The sequence below is a fragment of the Narcine bancroftii genome, chromosome 1 (assembly GCF_036971445.1).
Source record: "Narcine bancroftii isolate sNarBan1 chromosome 1, sNarBan1.hap1, whole genome shotgun sequence".
In the NCBI taxonomy this organism is placed as follows: Eukaryota; Metazoa; Chordata; class Chondrichthyes; order Torpediniformes; family Narcinidae; genus Narcine; species Narcine bancroftii.
In genome coordinates, this window is record NC_091469.1 from 269,832,919 (window position 1) to 269,846,910 (window position 13,992).

Below are 13,992 nucleotides of genomic sequence, written 5' to 3' on the forward strand. Positions count from 1 at the left end.
CATGTTAATCTCAGTGAACTCCTGCTATTCTTCCACTGTTCTACAGACCCACATCATTGCAACCTGCATAACATCAGACTGCTGGACAGTTTTTTTCAACTGGTTCAGCCTTGCATTCTACATACCTTAAATTGAGAGAAAAATATATGCAATGCCCAAGTCTTATTAATTTCTGCTGGGAGGTACAGATGTAATGATGGAATATTTCAAATAAAACACCTCCTGCCCAAGTTTGACAGGTAGTCATTTACGTTCCACAGCCTCAGGTACACACAGTCACTGCAGGCTTCAACTCATTTAGCCACTGCAGGTATTGCTGACTATAATTTTGTTGTTACCTAAAGTGCTTGCCTTGCCTTTGCTATTTTTAATTTTAAATGGGTACAACAGGAAGAAGAAATGATTCATCAGTTGAGGATGTTGCAAGTGCAATCAAGATGAGGGTTCCTTCTAACATTTAACCTGATGCTATGATGCCGCAGTATTAGAAATAAGGTTAGTGAACTTGAGGCGCAAATCGGTACCCATGCCTATGATTTGGTAGCCATCACGGAAACATGGCTACAAGGTGACCCTAAAGGTAATTAAACTTTCAAGGATATCAGGTGGTGCAAAGAGATAGACAGGATGGTAAGGGAGTGGAGTTGCACTCTTACAATCAAAGATGAGCTGCAGGCAGTAGTGAGGGATGATATAAGATCTAAAGAGCATAATGTTGAGTCCATTTGGATAGAGATAAAGAATAACAAAGGGGAAAAATTATTGGTGGGTGTTATCTATCACCCACCAAATAACAATAGTTTAGTGGCACAGGAAATAAATAGAGAGATAAATGAGGCATGTAATAATGATACAGCAGTAGTCATGGGGGACTTTAACTTTCTCATAGATTGGGAAAATCAAGTTGGTCATGGGAGTCTGGAAGAGGACTTCATAGAATGCATCCACAATAGCTTTCTTGAGCAGCATGTTAAGGAACCCACAAGAGAAAATGCTCTCCTGGATCTAGTGTTGTGCAATGAGATAGGTAGAGTAAATGATGTAATAGTCAGAGACCATCTGGGAAATAGCGATCATAGTATGATTGAATTTCTCATTCAGATGGAAGGGGAAATAGATCTAAAACTAATATATTATGCTTAAATAGGGGTGACTACCATAAGATGAGGGAGGAATTGGGCAGAGTGGACCGGGAGCACAGGCTAATTGATGAAACAGTTGAGGAACAGTAGAAGATTTTCAAAGAAATATTTTGTAATGCTCAACAAAAATATATTCCGGTCAGGAAAAAGGGCAGCAAGGGAGGGAGAAATCAACTGTGGTTAACAAAGGAAATAAAGGAGAGTATAAAATTGAAGGCGCAGGTGTACAAAGCTGCAAAGAGCAGTGGGAAACTGGAAGATTGGGAAAACTTTAAGAGACAACAAGGGGTTACAAAGCGGGTAATAAGAAATGGGAAAAAGGATTATGAAAGTAAATTGGCACAAAATATAAAAACAGAAAGCAAAAAAATTTATAAATATATAAAATGGAAGAGAGTGGCCAGAGTTAACATAGGACCCTTGGAGGATGAGAAAGGAAAACTGGTAGCAAAAAATGAGGAAATGGCCGAGGCATTAAACAAATATTTTGTGTCAGTCTTCATGGTGGAAGACATGTCCAGCATGCCTAAGTGCGGAGTTAAGGATGCGAATGTTGGGGAGGGCCTTGATAAAATAGTTGTTACAAAGGAAGTAGTGATGGAGAAACTAATGGGACTAAAGCCAGACAAATGACCTGGTCCTGATGATATGCATCCAAGGGTTCTGAAGGAAATGGCAGAAGTTATAGTTGATGCATTGGTGGTCATATACCAAAATTCCTTGGATTCTGGGCAGGTCCCGGCAGACTGGAAGACAACAAATGTCACACCACTTTTTAAGAAGGGATGTAGGCAGAAGACTGGAAATTATCGGCCAATTAGCTTGACGTCTGTAGTTGGAAAAATGCTTGAAACCATCATTAAAGATGAAATAGTGAAACTTTTGGAACGTAAGGGTTCAATCAGGCAGACGCAGCATGGTTTTAGAAAGGGAAGATCTTGTTTAACAAACTTGTTGGGATTCTTTGAGGATATAATGGGTGCGGTGGATAGAGGGGAACAGGTTGATGTCGTATATTTGGATTTCCAGAAAGCTTTTGATAAGGTGCCGCACAAGTGACTTATCAGAAAGTTACAGGAAAGTGGAGTCCAGGGAAGTATAATGGCCTGGATTGAAAATTGGTTGTCTGACAGGAGGCAGAGAGTCGGGATAAATGGGAGTTTTTCAGGTTGGCAGAGAGTGGTAAATGGGGTGCCGCAGGGGTCGGTGCTAGGCCCACATCTGTTCATCATTTACATTGATGACTTGGAGGAGGGGACAAAATGTGGTGTAGCCAAGTTTGCGGATGACACCAAATTGAGTGGAAGAGCAAATTGTAATGAGGATGTGGAGAGTCTGCAGAGGGATATAGTTAAGCTGGATGAATGGGCAAAGGTCTGGCAGATGGAGTACAATGTTAGTAAGTGTGAGGTTATCCACTTTGGCAAGAAAAATAAAAGAGCTGAATATTATTTAAAGGGTGAAAAACTACAGCATGCTGTTGTGCAGAGGGACTTGGGAGGGCTTGTGCATGAATCGCAAAAAGTTAGGTTGCAGGTGCAGCAGGTTATTAAGAAGGCAAATGGAATGTTGGCCTTCATCGCTAGAGGAATTGAATTCAGGAGTAGGGAGATAATATTGCAACTGTATAAGGTACTGGTGAGACTGCACCTGGAGTACTGTGTCCAGTTCTGGTCTCCATATTTGAGGAAGGATATACTGGCTTTGAAGACAGTCCAGAGGAGGTTTACTAGGTTGATCCCTGGGATGAAGGGGTTGACTTATGATGAAAGATTAAATCATTAGGATTGTATTCGCTTAAGTTCAGAAGAATGAGAGGAGATCTTATAGAAACATATAGGGTTATGAAGGGTATGGATAGGATAGATGTAGGAAGGATTTTGAGCTGGCCGGGGAAACTAAAACGAGAGGACACAGTCTCAAGTTTCGGGGGAGTAGATAGGACAGAGATGAGGAAAAAAACATACATTTATACACAATTTGGGCAGGGGTCTCCATGAGTTTCATGAGTTTCACATACCTGAATTTTGTGTTTACCATGACATGTTACCTTGTAATATCTACAAATGTTCTGGGAAAGTCAGAATATCTTGAATCCAAGGTTTATTGACATTGTTGGTCAGCTCCTATCTCACCATAGCTTAGATGTTAAGAAGGCAATGATATGTCCACCATTCCACAAGCAGCTACTGAATCATTACCTAATCCATTAACCCTTTATTAGTCATATTCGTAAAACTTATTCTCTCACACCTCTTTCCTGATGATAGCAGCAAGAAAAGAGTGGGTGCTGGGTGGTAAGGATCCTTGCTATTTGCTGTTGCTCTTTGATTCTCTCAATGATACACAGTGAGTATATGTCAGCTCTTAGAACAATCCTATCAACCCCCACCCCCCCCCCCACTTAATTCTCTGCAATTTATTTTCTCACACATGCTCATCAGCAAACCCTGAGTCCTGATTTTCCTAGCACCCACCAACACCAGGGGTAACTTACAGAAAACAATTTGCCTAACAACCAGTACATTTTTCAGCAAATTTGTTCTCTTCTCCTTCCAAATGTAGAGTATCCAGAAATGAACTCAGTTCTCGACTCGTAGTCTATCCAGGGCTTTGTAGTTGTAGTTATACTCCAGCCTGCTTGTTGTATTAGATAACATTCTATTGAAATGATCATTTCATTCATTTATCTGGATAGAATTTTGTTACCTGTGTGCTTTAATATCTAAATTCTTTCAACCTATTCTGATCTTGCAATTCTGATTACTCCATTAATGAGTTCCCCAGACAGTATCTATAGGTAAAGGCATAAGCAGCACCAAAAGATAAGAGAAAAATGGGTATCTGATTCAAACTGTTGTCAATTTTATCGACTTAAAAACAAACTAAAAAAAATAGCTGGTGGATTCAACGTTGTTTGAAACTTTGCAAATAGTCATTCTTGATTCATTTTGTGCACAGATTAAACCAGGGGTTAGGACACCTACATTGCCTGGCAATGATGCCACAGCTAGATTTTCCTCATTTGAAAATTGGTTTAGCACATGTTGTACCACAAATATTTCAGGTAAAAACACAGTAATGCTGTAGGAACTCAGCAGGTCTCTCAACGCGCATAGAAAGTAAAGATATATAACTGCCTTTCTTCAAGGTGGGAGTAAAAAGCAGGCAGGATTCTGAATTAAAAGGCTGGGGAGAAGAAAAGAAAAGGGCAGGAGGAGAAGTACAGACCAACAGACAAAAGATGGTAATTGGACATGGATAGGAGGACAGGAAAGACCCAAGGTGAGAATTGATGGGGGGGGTGGTTGGTTGTTGGGTCTGTGAATATAGAGCTGGGGGAAAGATTGAAAAGGAAAGAGAGAGAGAGGGACAGGGCTGAAGAAAGGAGACATAGGAATAGATAGGAGGGGGATAACGGAAAATGGAGAAGTCAATATTAATGCCATCCAGTTGGAGAGTGTCTCTGAGGTACTCTTCCTCCCATTTGCAGATGATCTCAGTCTAGCTATGCATGAGACCATGGACAAACATGTCAGAAAGGGAATGGGGTGGGGAATTGAAGTGGGTGGTCACTGGGATATCCCCACTATTGCTGTGAACAGGGACAAGATGCTCAACTATGCGATCTCCCAGTCTACATCCAATCTCTATAATGTAGAGAAGACCACAACTGGAGCACCAGATACCGTAGATGACCCCTGCAGATTCATATGTTTTGCTTCACTTGCAAGGAATGGTGGTAAAGGCACTTACCTGGGGTAGGTGCTAGGAGGCGATTGGTAGGAAGGGAGGAGTGGACGAGGGAGTCATGGAGGAAGTGGTCCCTACAGAAGGCACAGAGGTGAGGAGAAGGGAAGATGTGTCTGGTGGTAGGATCACATAGTAATCCCACCCATTTTAATTCCCCACTCCATCCCATGTCTGTCCATCGTCTCATGCACTGCCAGACTGAGACCATCCACAAGTTGAAGGAACAACACCTCATATTCTGTTTGGGTACCCTCCAACATGATGGTGTTAGCATCGACATCTCCAGTTTCTGTTTGCCTCCCTGCCCCACTCTCACCATCTATTCCTCTATCTCCTTCCCTCTAGCTCTGTCTCCCTCTCTTTCCTTTTCTCTGTCTCTTTTCCACTAGCTCTGCATTCATAGAGCCAACCCCATCCCCTCCCCAATCAATTCTCACTTTTCCTCTCTCTTGTCCTCTTATCCATATCTAATTGCCACCTTTAGTCTGTGCTCCTTCCCTGCCTTTTTAATTCAGGCACCTGCCTGTATTTTACACAAACCTTGAGGAAGAACTCAGGCCCGAAATGCTGGTTATATATCTTTACATCCTATGGACACTGCAAGACCTGTTGAGTTCATCTGGCCTTTCTGTGTTTTTACTACAATCATAGTGTCTGCAGACTTTCATTTTTCTCTCCTCAAATATTTCAATGCAGTTTCCAAAAAAAAACTTCATTTGATAAGATTTATTCATGTTGCTTGATTGGCCTCTGGTGAAGTTCTTTCACCACATCTGCTGAGTTTTTCAAGAAAGATGCTGTCTTGTTGATTCAAATTTAATGTGAGTATAACCACAATGTGTGGCCCAGCGAGTTGAAGTTACAAGCACAACTCGCACTGATCCCTTCCTCAACTCAAAGCAATAAATACCAATGTTATTGGAAAACCATATGGCAATACCAGGCAGGAAGGAATTTCTAGGCAAACTTTTTTTTTCATGTGGGGAATGTATATACATATCAGATATATTAGACAGAATAAAACATCCTCTGTTCTGAAAAGTGAACTAGCCTATCTTTCTCGGAAAACTGTTTTAAGAAAACTATTTTTTTAGATCAAGATCCATTTACATCCAGGTTAGATCATTTTTTACAGCTGTCCTTGATTAATTATTTTAGAATGTCTACTCATAATATAATCATAATGGAGTGACATATCAGAACTTCTCACAATATAACATTGTTGATTAGCCATTTGAGCTCTTGTTACTCATTTTACCCCCTTTTTTTCATGAATACTTCACAAAGATTAGCGTATACAGAGCCGTTGTCATACCCACACTCCTGTTTGGCTCCGAATCATGGGTCCTCTACCGGCATCACCTACGGCTCCTAGAATGCTTCCACCAGCGTTGTCTCCGCTCCATCCTCAACATTCATTGGAGCGACTTCATCACCAACATCGAAGTACTCGAGATGGCAGAAGCCGACAGCATCGAATTCACGCTACTGAAGATCCAACTGCGCTGGGTAGGTCATGTCTCCAGAATGGAGGACCATCGCCTTCCCAAGATCGTGTTATATGGCGAGCTCTCCACTGGCCACCGTGACAGAGGTGCACCAAAGAAGAGGTACAAGGACTGCCTAAAGAAATCTCTTGGTGCCTTCCACATTGACCACCGCCAGTGGACTGATATCGCCTCAAACCGTGCATCTTGGCGCCTCACAGTTCGGTGGGCAGCAACCTCCTTTGAAGAAGACCGCAGAGCCCACCTCACTGACAAAAGACAAAGGAGGAAAAGCCCAACACCCAACCCCAACCAATCAATTTTCCCTTGCAACCGCTGCAACCGTGTCTGCCTGTCCCGCATCGAACTTGTCAGCCACAAACGAGCCTGCAGCTGACGTGGACATTACCCCTCCATTAATCTTCGTCCGCGAAGCCAAGCCAAAGAAGAAATATTAGCATCTCTCCAGTCCTATTGCCGAAATTCAATATTCTACAATGTTTATGGCTATTAGGATTTTGACTTCCTGTAGCATTTGAAGAAGCAGAATAGCTATGGTCTGCTGCCTTCATTCTTTCCTCAGTCTCCCACACCACTCCCTTACTGACATCCAAATGATTCATTCAACTTTCTTTCTAACATTGATCTGTTATAGTCAAATGAAAACATTAATTTAGTATTGACCTCACTTCATCTTTTTCCATAAAATAATTTGATTTTTTCACCTCAAAATGCCCTTATCCATTCTTTTCCTTTTTGTTTCAACACCAAATAGCCTGAATATGCCTGAGATTGTCTGATCTCAGAAGCTAATTAGACTCAGGACTGGTCAGTACTTGGAGGGGAGACTGCCTTAGGAGCACCAGGTGCTATAGGATTCTGAGAGGGTCATTGGACAAAGTGGCAACTCTCTGTCTACCTTAAAGTAGGCAAAAGTTAAAGAATTTATTTATGTTACATTTTAAATGTAGTACAGGTACACGATCCTTTATCCGGACAACTAAAATCTGGAAAGCTCCAAAATCTGGCAAGTGGAGACCGGCAGTTGGGGGAGGGGGCTGGGGGACCACAGTCGGGGGAGGCGGCCCGGCGATCGGGGGAGGCAGCCGAGGGACCAGCGGATGCAGGAGGCATCCGGGTGGCCAAGGGACCGGCGGTCGGGGGAGGCAGCTGAGGGACCAGCGGTCGGGGGAGGCGGCCGAGGGACCGGCGGTCAGGGAGGCGGCTGAGGGACCAGCGGTCGGGGGAGGCGGCCGAGGGACCAGCGGTCGGGACGGGCAGCCGGGCGGCCGAGGGTCTGGCGGTTGGGGGAGGTGGCCGAGGGACCGGCATTTGGGGGAGGCAGCTGAGAGACCGGCGGTCAGGTGAGGAGTCTGTGCGGCCGAGGGACCGCAGTCAGGGGAGGCATCTGGGCGGCCAAGGGACTGGCGGTCGGGGCTGGGGGAGATGACTGAGGGGCTGCGATCGGGGGAGACAGCCATTGGGGGAGACTGCCAGGCGACTGCAAGGGGGTGGGGTGGATAGGCAGCACAATTCAGGTGGGCTTTCCGAAATCCAGAAAAATCCAAAATTCAGAACACACTGTCCCCCAAGGGTTCCAGATAAAGGATCGTGTACCTGTATTACGTGACAATAATGGAATCTTTAAGTCATCTCTCTCTCTCTCTCCCTCTCCTGGAATTTGTAATTGTTTTTCTTGATCTTTTATCAAATCCATTTGATCATCTTATACAATCAGGCTGAATTTATCAGAATGTATCAGATTATGTCTTAGCTATCCAGTCCTTTTACGGTATGGGTATTCCAGTCATTATGTGGTAAGTTAAAATGACCAACTATCACAACTTTATGCTTCCTGCTGTTGTCTACAATCTCCCTGTAGATTTGCTCCTCTAATTCTCTGGAACTCTGGAACATTGAGCTGTCAGTCCTGTCCCTCCTGCAACCAAGTTTCACTGATGGCCACAATGTTGTAATTCCATGTGCCAATCCACGCACTAACTTAGTCTCCCTTTCCGACAATGCTCCTTGCATTGAGATACACCTGAGAACATTATTGGCACCATGCACACCCCTTTGATTTCTATCTTTAATAGCACTCTTAACATCATCCTTATTTTTCTCCTACACTCCACTATTTGCTCTGTCTCTCTCATTCCCACTCTCTTCAAATCTAGCTTAAACTTTCCCCTAAATAGAGGCATTTTGTTATTCATTTATAATTTTATTGAAAGGAACGGAATTTTTTCGGTGTCTGTAACTAAAAGCAACAGCAGGGGTCAAAACTTTATGGTCATTCCTCAAAATAGACACCCTTCTTTGTCGACATGATTGTTCCAAGATTGGTCCCTCCCGTACTTATTTTCAATTGTTGGCATCGGCTCTGTGTCAAGCATAAAAAGTTCAAGTCAATGCACATGGGCTTGAAGTGGTAACACTGGACTCCCTCTATCTTCCCCACATTGCCCGCGGTCTTTGTGGGAAAATTATGGATTCTGCTACTGTTTATTTGTGTCCAAACTACTTCATCTTATCTCTTCAAAAGACATTTAAAAAAATTGTTGGTACCACTTAACTACTCTTAATAACTAACCAAGAAGTTAATTAGTGAATAGTACTCTGTTAATGCTTTCTTAGTATCTTGCCTCATTCACTTGCTTAGATACTGAAGGAATGTCAATTACTTAAGCACAAAACTAGTTTGTTTTTTAAAGAACTGACATAGAGCCAGGCTGCTTTTCTATTCTGTGTATTCACTCCATAGATCAAGCAGCATCGAGGAAGTTCAATGTGAAAAGACTGCTCCAACAGGATAGAGTAGTTGGGCACATAAAACCAGTCTTAAAGTAGCACTGATCATTTTTAAATTTTTTTACATTTTTACATTTTATTTATGGCACAGTAAAAGCTGGTTCTGGCCATATAAACCCAATTACACACAAATTACCTGCAACCCTATACTATGCCACTTATTTTATGACTATTACCATTTATTTGTTCACTTTTCCCCATATTGCGCAAGGCCTCACCTTCAGAGAGAGGCAGTAATTGCTGTGAGATCATGTCAGCAGTTGTCATGGACGCAGCACAGAAGGGTTTAGTCACGCAAGCTAACCATTTGATGCCAGTGATCCAGTCTGAGTGCCACAAATTGAATTTTGGCCTTAGCTTTTGATTATTAAAAATAATTAAGTAATTTTCAAACATTTTTCAAGAATTTTTCTTCCTTCCCCCCACCTTACGAGCTGTGAAACTCAGGTGAACACCAGATTCTGAACCTTTTCTAAACCCTGTGGTATTGATTGAAGATGGCAGGTCCACACTCTTCTGAGGCTGCAGAATTCAAGGCCAAGGACTCAAAGGAAAGGGGTCTCTGCTGAGGTAAGTTATATCGTACAGCAGACCTCTACCACGCTCTTGGCTTTCCAAAATTTATACTTGGAACGCATTGACTTTGGGATTGATGTGAACACAAATATGCTAACATCTGCTTTTTGCTGTTTATTACATCTTACTCTGATTTTCAAAATCAGCATTTAATTTAAACAAAGATTAACTCACTTAAATATAACCTTGCGCCAATCCAGTGGCTCGTGATATTTGCTTTCTTGCAGGACTTTCCGGAGAGTATTCTGTGTTGGACATCTGAGACCCATGATCAAGAAGTAATGGGGTGTTGTATAAACCTTAGTGCCACCCTAACTGAGATTAGCCAAAGTGAAACACGTTTAACAATGTAACCCTGAAATCTTCTTCTGAATGTGTTTATTAAAATCCTATGGATTGCTTCTGTTATCATTAACTCAAAATAACGTTTAGAATGTATTTTGTGGCAGATAAACTTGGACATATCATTCTCTGCAAAATCTTATAGCGCTTGAAGCCAAGATGTCGTGAGCGATTAGTCCTTGCATGCCTGGCGTACACAAAGAAGAAGTAAGGAGAAGAAAACAAGAAGCACTCAGGTGAGGTTCATGGGTCACAGATAGTAGTGGGGATTTAGGGAAAGAAGGAGAACTGTAGTAAATCATCGACTGCATTAATAAACCTGCTGAGTGGGAAAATAATTTGTCGATGAAGTTCAGCACAGAAAAGTGCTAGGCAGCAGGTTTAGGGGAGAAGAATAAAATAAATAATTTATCACTTGAAAGGTGCACATCTGGTTGGGATAAAGGGTCAAAGCAAACAAAATGCACCAATCGCTGAAAACTAGAAGTGGCTGTACTTTTACAACTTGAATTTGAACATGAAGTTCGCAAGATCATTGAAATAGCAAATCATGCATTAGTTTTCTCTCAAGGAATGGAAGGGTAAAGTAAGATAATTATTGCCAAAACTGCATGGAACTTGATTTGACCGCACCTAGCATATGATAGTAGGAATTTAAAATGCTGGAGTTACTCACAGGGTCAGCCAACATCGAGAGAGAGAGAAAAACAGAAATGTTTCAGGTTGGTGATCTGGAAAATATAACATGCAGTTCTGGTTGCCCTGGATTAAAATTATTTAGAGGCACTAGTGAGGGTGCAGAGAGGATTTACCAGAAAAGTGAATGTCTACATCAGTGGTTCTCGACCATTTTCTTTCCACTCACATCCTACTCAGTAATTCCAATGCCAACTAAGCTCTGTGATTAGTAAGGGATTGCTTACGGTGACAGGTGAGTGGGAAGGGAAGGTTGAGAATCACCCAATTGTTACTGAAATATTTTGCTTGAGAAATTGTGATTGGCCTATTTCCTTTGGAGTTATGAACCATGCACATAATGAGACATTTAGGTACGATTAAAACAATGGTGTTCAACCTTTTTCTTTCCACCCACATACCACCTTAAGCAATCCCTTACTAATCACAGAGCACCTATGGCATAGGGAATATTTAAAGTGCTATGCGAGTGGAAAGAAAAAGGTTGAGAACTACTGGCCTACATTATCATGAAGCAGTGAGCAGAACATGTCTCCTAAGGCTTGACTTGGGGGGATGTAAAAGATGCTTGACAGAGTGGATATGGAGAGACATGTTTCCTTCTGACTGGAGGCCAATAATTTTCAAACTACAACCAGCATACAAACTCTCTCTGACTTTATTGATCCTCAGGGTTGTTCAAGCTAAATATAATGTCCTGCAAGAGAAAAAACATTGAAAATACAGCTTCATCATCCCAGCAGATTAATGTGTTGCTCGCTGTTTAATAAAGTAGTTGCAACATTTTAAAAAGTGCACTGTTTTACAGTGAGAAAAAGCAAAGAAAATCCTTGTTCTCGAGAAATAAATCATCTAAGCACTTAAAGAGTTAAGCGTTTGCTGACCCTTTTTGTATGAATGTTTAGAGAAAGCACTCATCCCAAAGACGTCAGAATTTGACTCATTTTGGGCAAGACATGAGAGGTGAGGGGAGCCAGATGCCAGTGTGCCCCTGCCTGAAGGCCCCCTCCTTTGGCACAGCTGGAATGAGAGAAAGGCAGCTCAGCTCAATTTCTCTGTGACTGGCTTCCTGTTCACTGGGGTTTTACTTTCTAACATTACAGGAAGAATAATCACCAGTTTAGGCTCAGCTGAACAGTCAGCAAGCGAAAACGTTTGGCTCTTTGCTTTCCAGAGTAAAGGGGAAACAAAGGAAAGGCACGGCAGGATGGATGACTTAGAACACCGGCGTGAAATGCGGAGACAGAAACGCGAAGAGCTTTGGCGTCAAGCAGAGAGGTAGGATTTGTTCATGTTTTGATTGTAGTCTTGCCTCTACTCTCTGCAGAGCAGCTTGTACACATTGCAGCAGGTTACAGGAGTTAAAGCATTCACAACTTAAAGCATCTGTAAGCACCATTTTGTTATCATTGAGACTGCTATTAAGTCAAGTCACAAGGTTACTCATTGATCTGATTGTTTTAAATGAACTGAAAAAAATGGAGTTTTGTCAAATGGATAATGAAGTCCAGCCACTCTGGACTGCTGCCATTTATAAATGATAAATCATATCCAAAGATATTGATGCATTGTGGTAATATTTGACAAAATTGTTTGAATTTTTTATGTTATTGGCTAATTTTCTGAATTTGTAAATACATCTCTGGATGCTGGTGATTGAAAGCAAGTTATAGATAGATGTTTGGCTGCTCCAGCTGTGCCTTTCTCCAATTAGGAAACAAGAACATAAAAATTTGCTTTGTACATAACCCTTTTTGACACATCCTTTTAAAGTATAGAAACTTTGGTGACAGTTTTGATTCTTCTGTTGATTCAGGAAGAACCAATTACTTAGCTTTTATCTACATCACTCTTGTGTGAATCTTCTCTTTACAATAATTCAAGCCCGGTATTAGTAATGATTGGCCCAGAAACTTGGCCTTCTCCCCTCCTGTGTAATTAAACCCATTCATGGCATTTAATTGCTATCATTTGCATGCAAACAATTTTTTTTCCCCTGTCACCGCTAAATCACCAGATGGGAATGTTTTTATCTCTATGGAATCACAGGAGCAAGCATTGCACAGTGACTAGATTTCGGAATGTTACTGTGTAGCACAACCTTTTAGAGCCAAAAAAAACTGCAGCACAGAAACAAGCTCATCTCATATGAGCAAAGCTATTTTTCTGCCTAGTCCCATGTCCCACACCTAGGCCATAGCCCTCCATACCCCTCCCATCCATGTACCTGTCCAAATTTTTCTTAAATGTCAAAATCAAGCTTGCATTCACTACTTCCACTGGCAGATCATTCCACACTCTCACCACTCTTTGAGCGTTTTTATGGAGGGGCGTCGTTTCGAGGCCAACTCCATCAGTGGAGAAAAATCTGCACTTACCTTTTTATAGAGAAGGCCTAAAAAACCTGCTCCAGCATCCCTTTCATGAAGAGCAGTGACTCATTGCCTCCTCTGGAGATGAGGAGGCGGGGTAACTGGTGCCATTGTGCTGCCTGCCAACATGATGTCATACATACGTGCCCAGTGGCCAAGAGCCCTAAGTCAGAAAATGGTGACTGTAGAGCAGGTCCTGTGAATTGTAGGACTGTTGATAAGAACATACCTCCAATGCATTCTGCGCCATGCATGTAGTTGGGGTTTTAAAATTTGCGTTCCTGTGTCTCAGGCTAATGATGTCATTGTGATGTCATCAGCATGCCCCTAGTCAGCCACTTGGAGCAGCAGCACATTTATGGAGCGAGGTGGAGTGCTCCGCTCCACCTGTGCAACCAGCCTGAGGAAGGATCGGATACAGTGTCTTGGAGCTGCGGGCAGAGAATTCATGGGGGTACGTTCAGTGACATGAGCACTTATCAGATTCCATTCCTAAATATGATTAGATACTTCATGTATACATAATGTGCTTCTGCAATGTACAGGGCATAAATTTAATTGCATCATTTTTTTTAACATGTATACAATGATGAACAGTGCCTTTACTACAAAAATAGGTTTTAACTAGACAGTAAAGTTCCTCTCCTGCATTACCTATGAGACCAGACTCTAGCTGGGCCACTGTCCAGAATTCAGCTGTGAATGATCTTCAATCAGTTGCTATTGTTCCTTAAAGTAATTTTTCCATTGATGTCCTCAGTAAGTGCCTCATCCACCCCTTCTCATCACAACCACTGTAGATCACACCTCCCT

At 42.1% G+C, this 13,992-nt stretch overlaps 1 protein-coding gene across 2 annotated transcripts in view; it reads left to right on the forward strand.

Annotated features, from left to right (window-relative positions):
- The first annotated feature begins 11,995 nt into the window (after window positions 1-11,995).
- Window positions 11,996-13,992, forward strand: part of lsp1a (lymphocyte specific protein 1 a) — a 253,384-nt gene continuing 251,387 nt past the window's right edge. Inside the window, exon 1 of one of the 2 annotated variants that reach the window (XM_069898739.1) lies at window positions 11,996-12,085. In XM_069898739.1, coding sequence (XP_069754840.1) covers window positions 12,015-12,085 — 71 coding nt within the window. In that variant the 5' untranslated portion in view covers window positions 11,996-12,014. The remainder of the gene's footprint in view (window positions 12,086-13,992) is intronic. The other variant, XM_069898719.1, reaches the window with a different exon arrangement.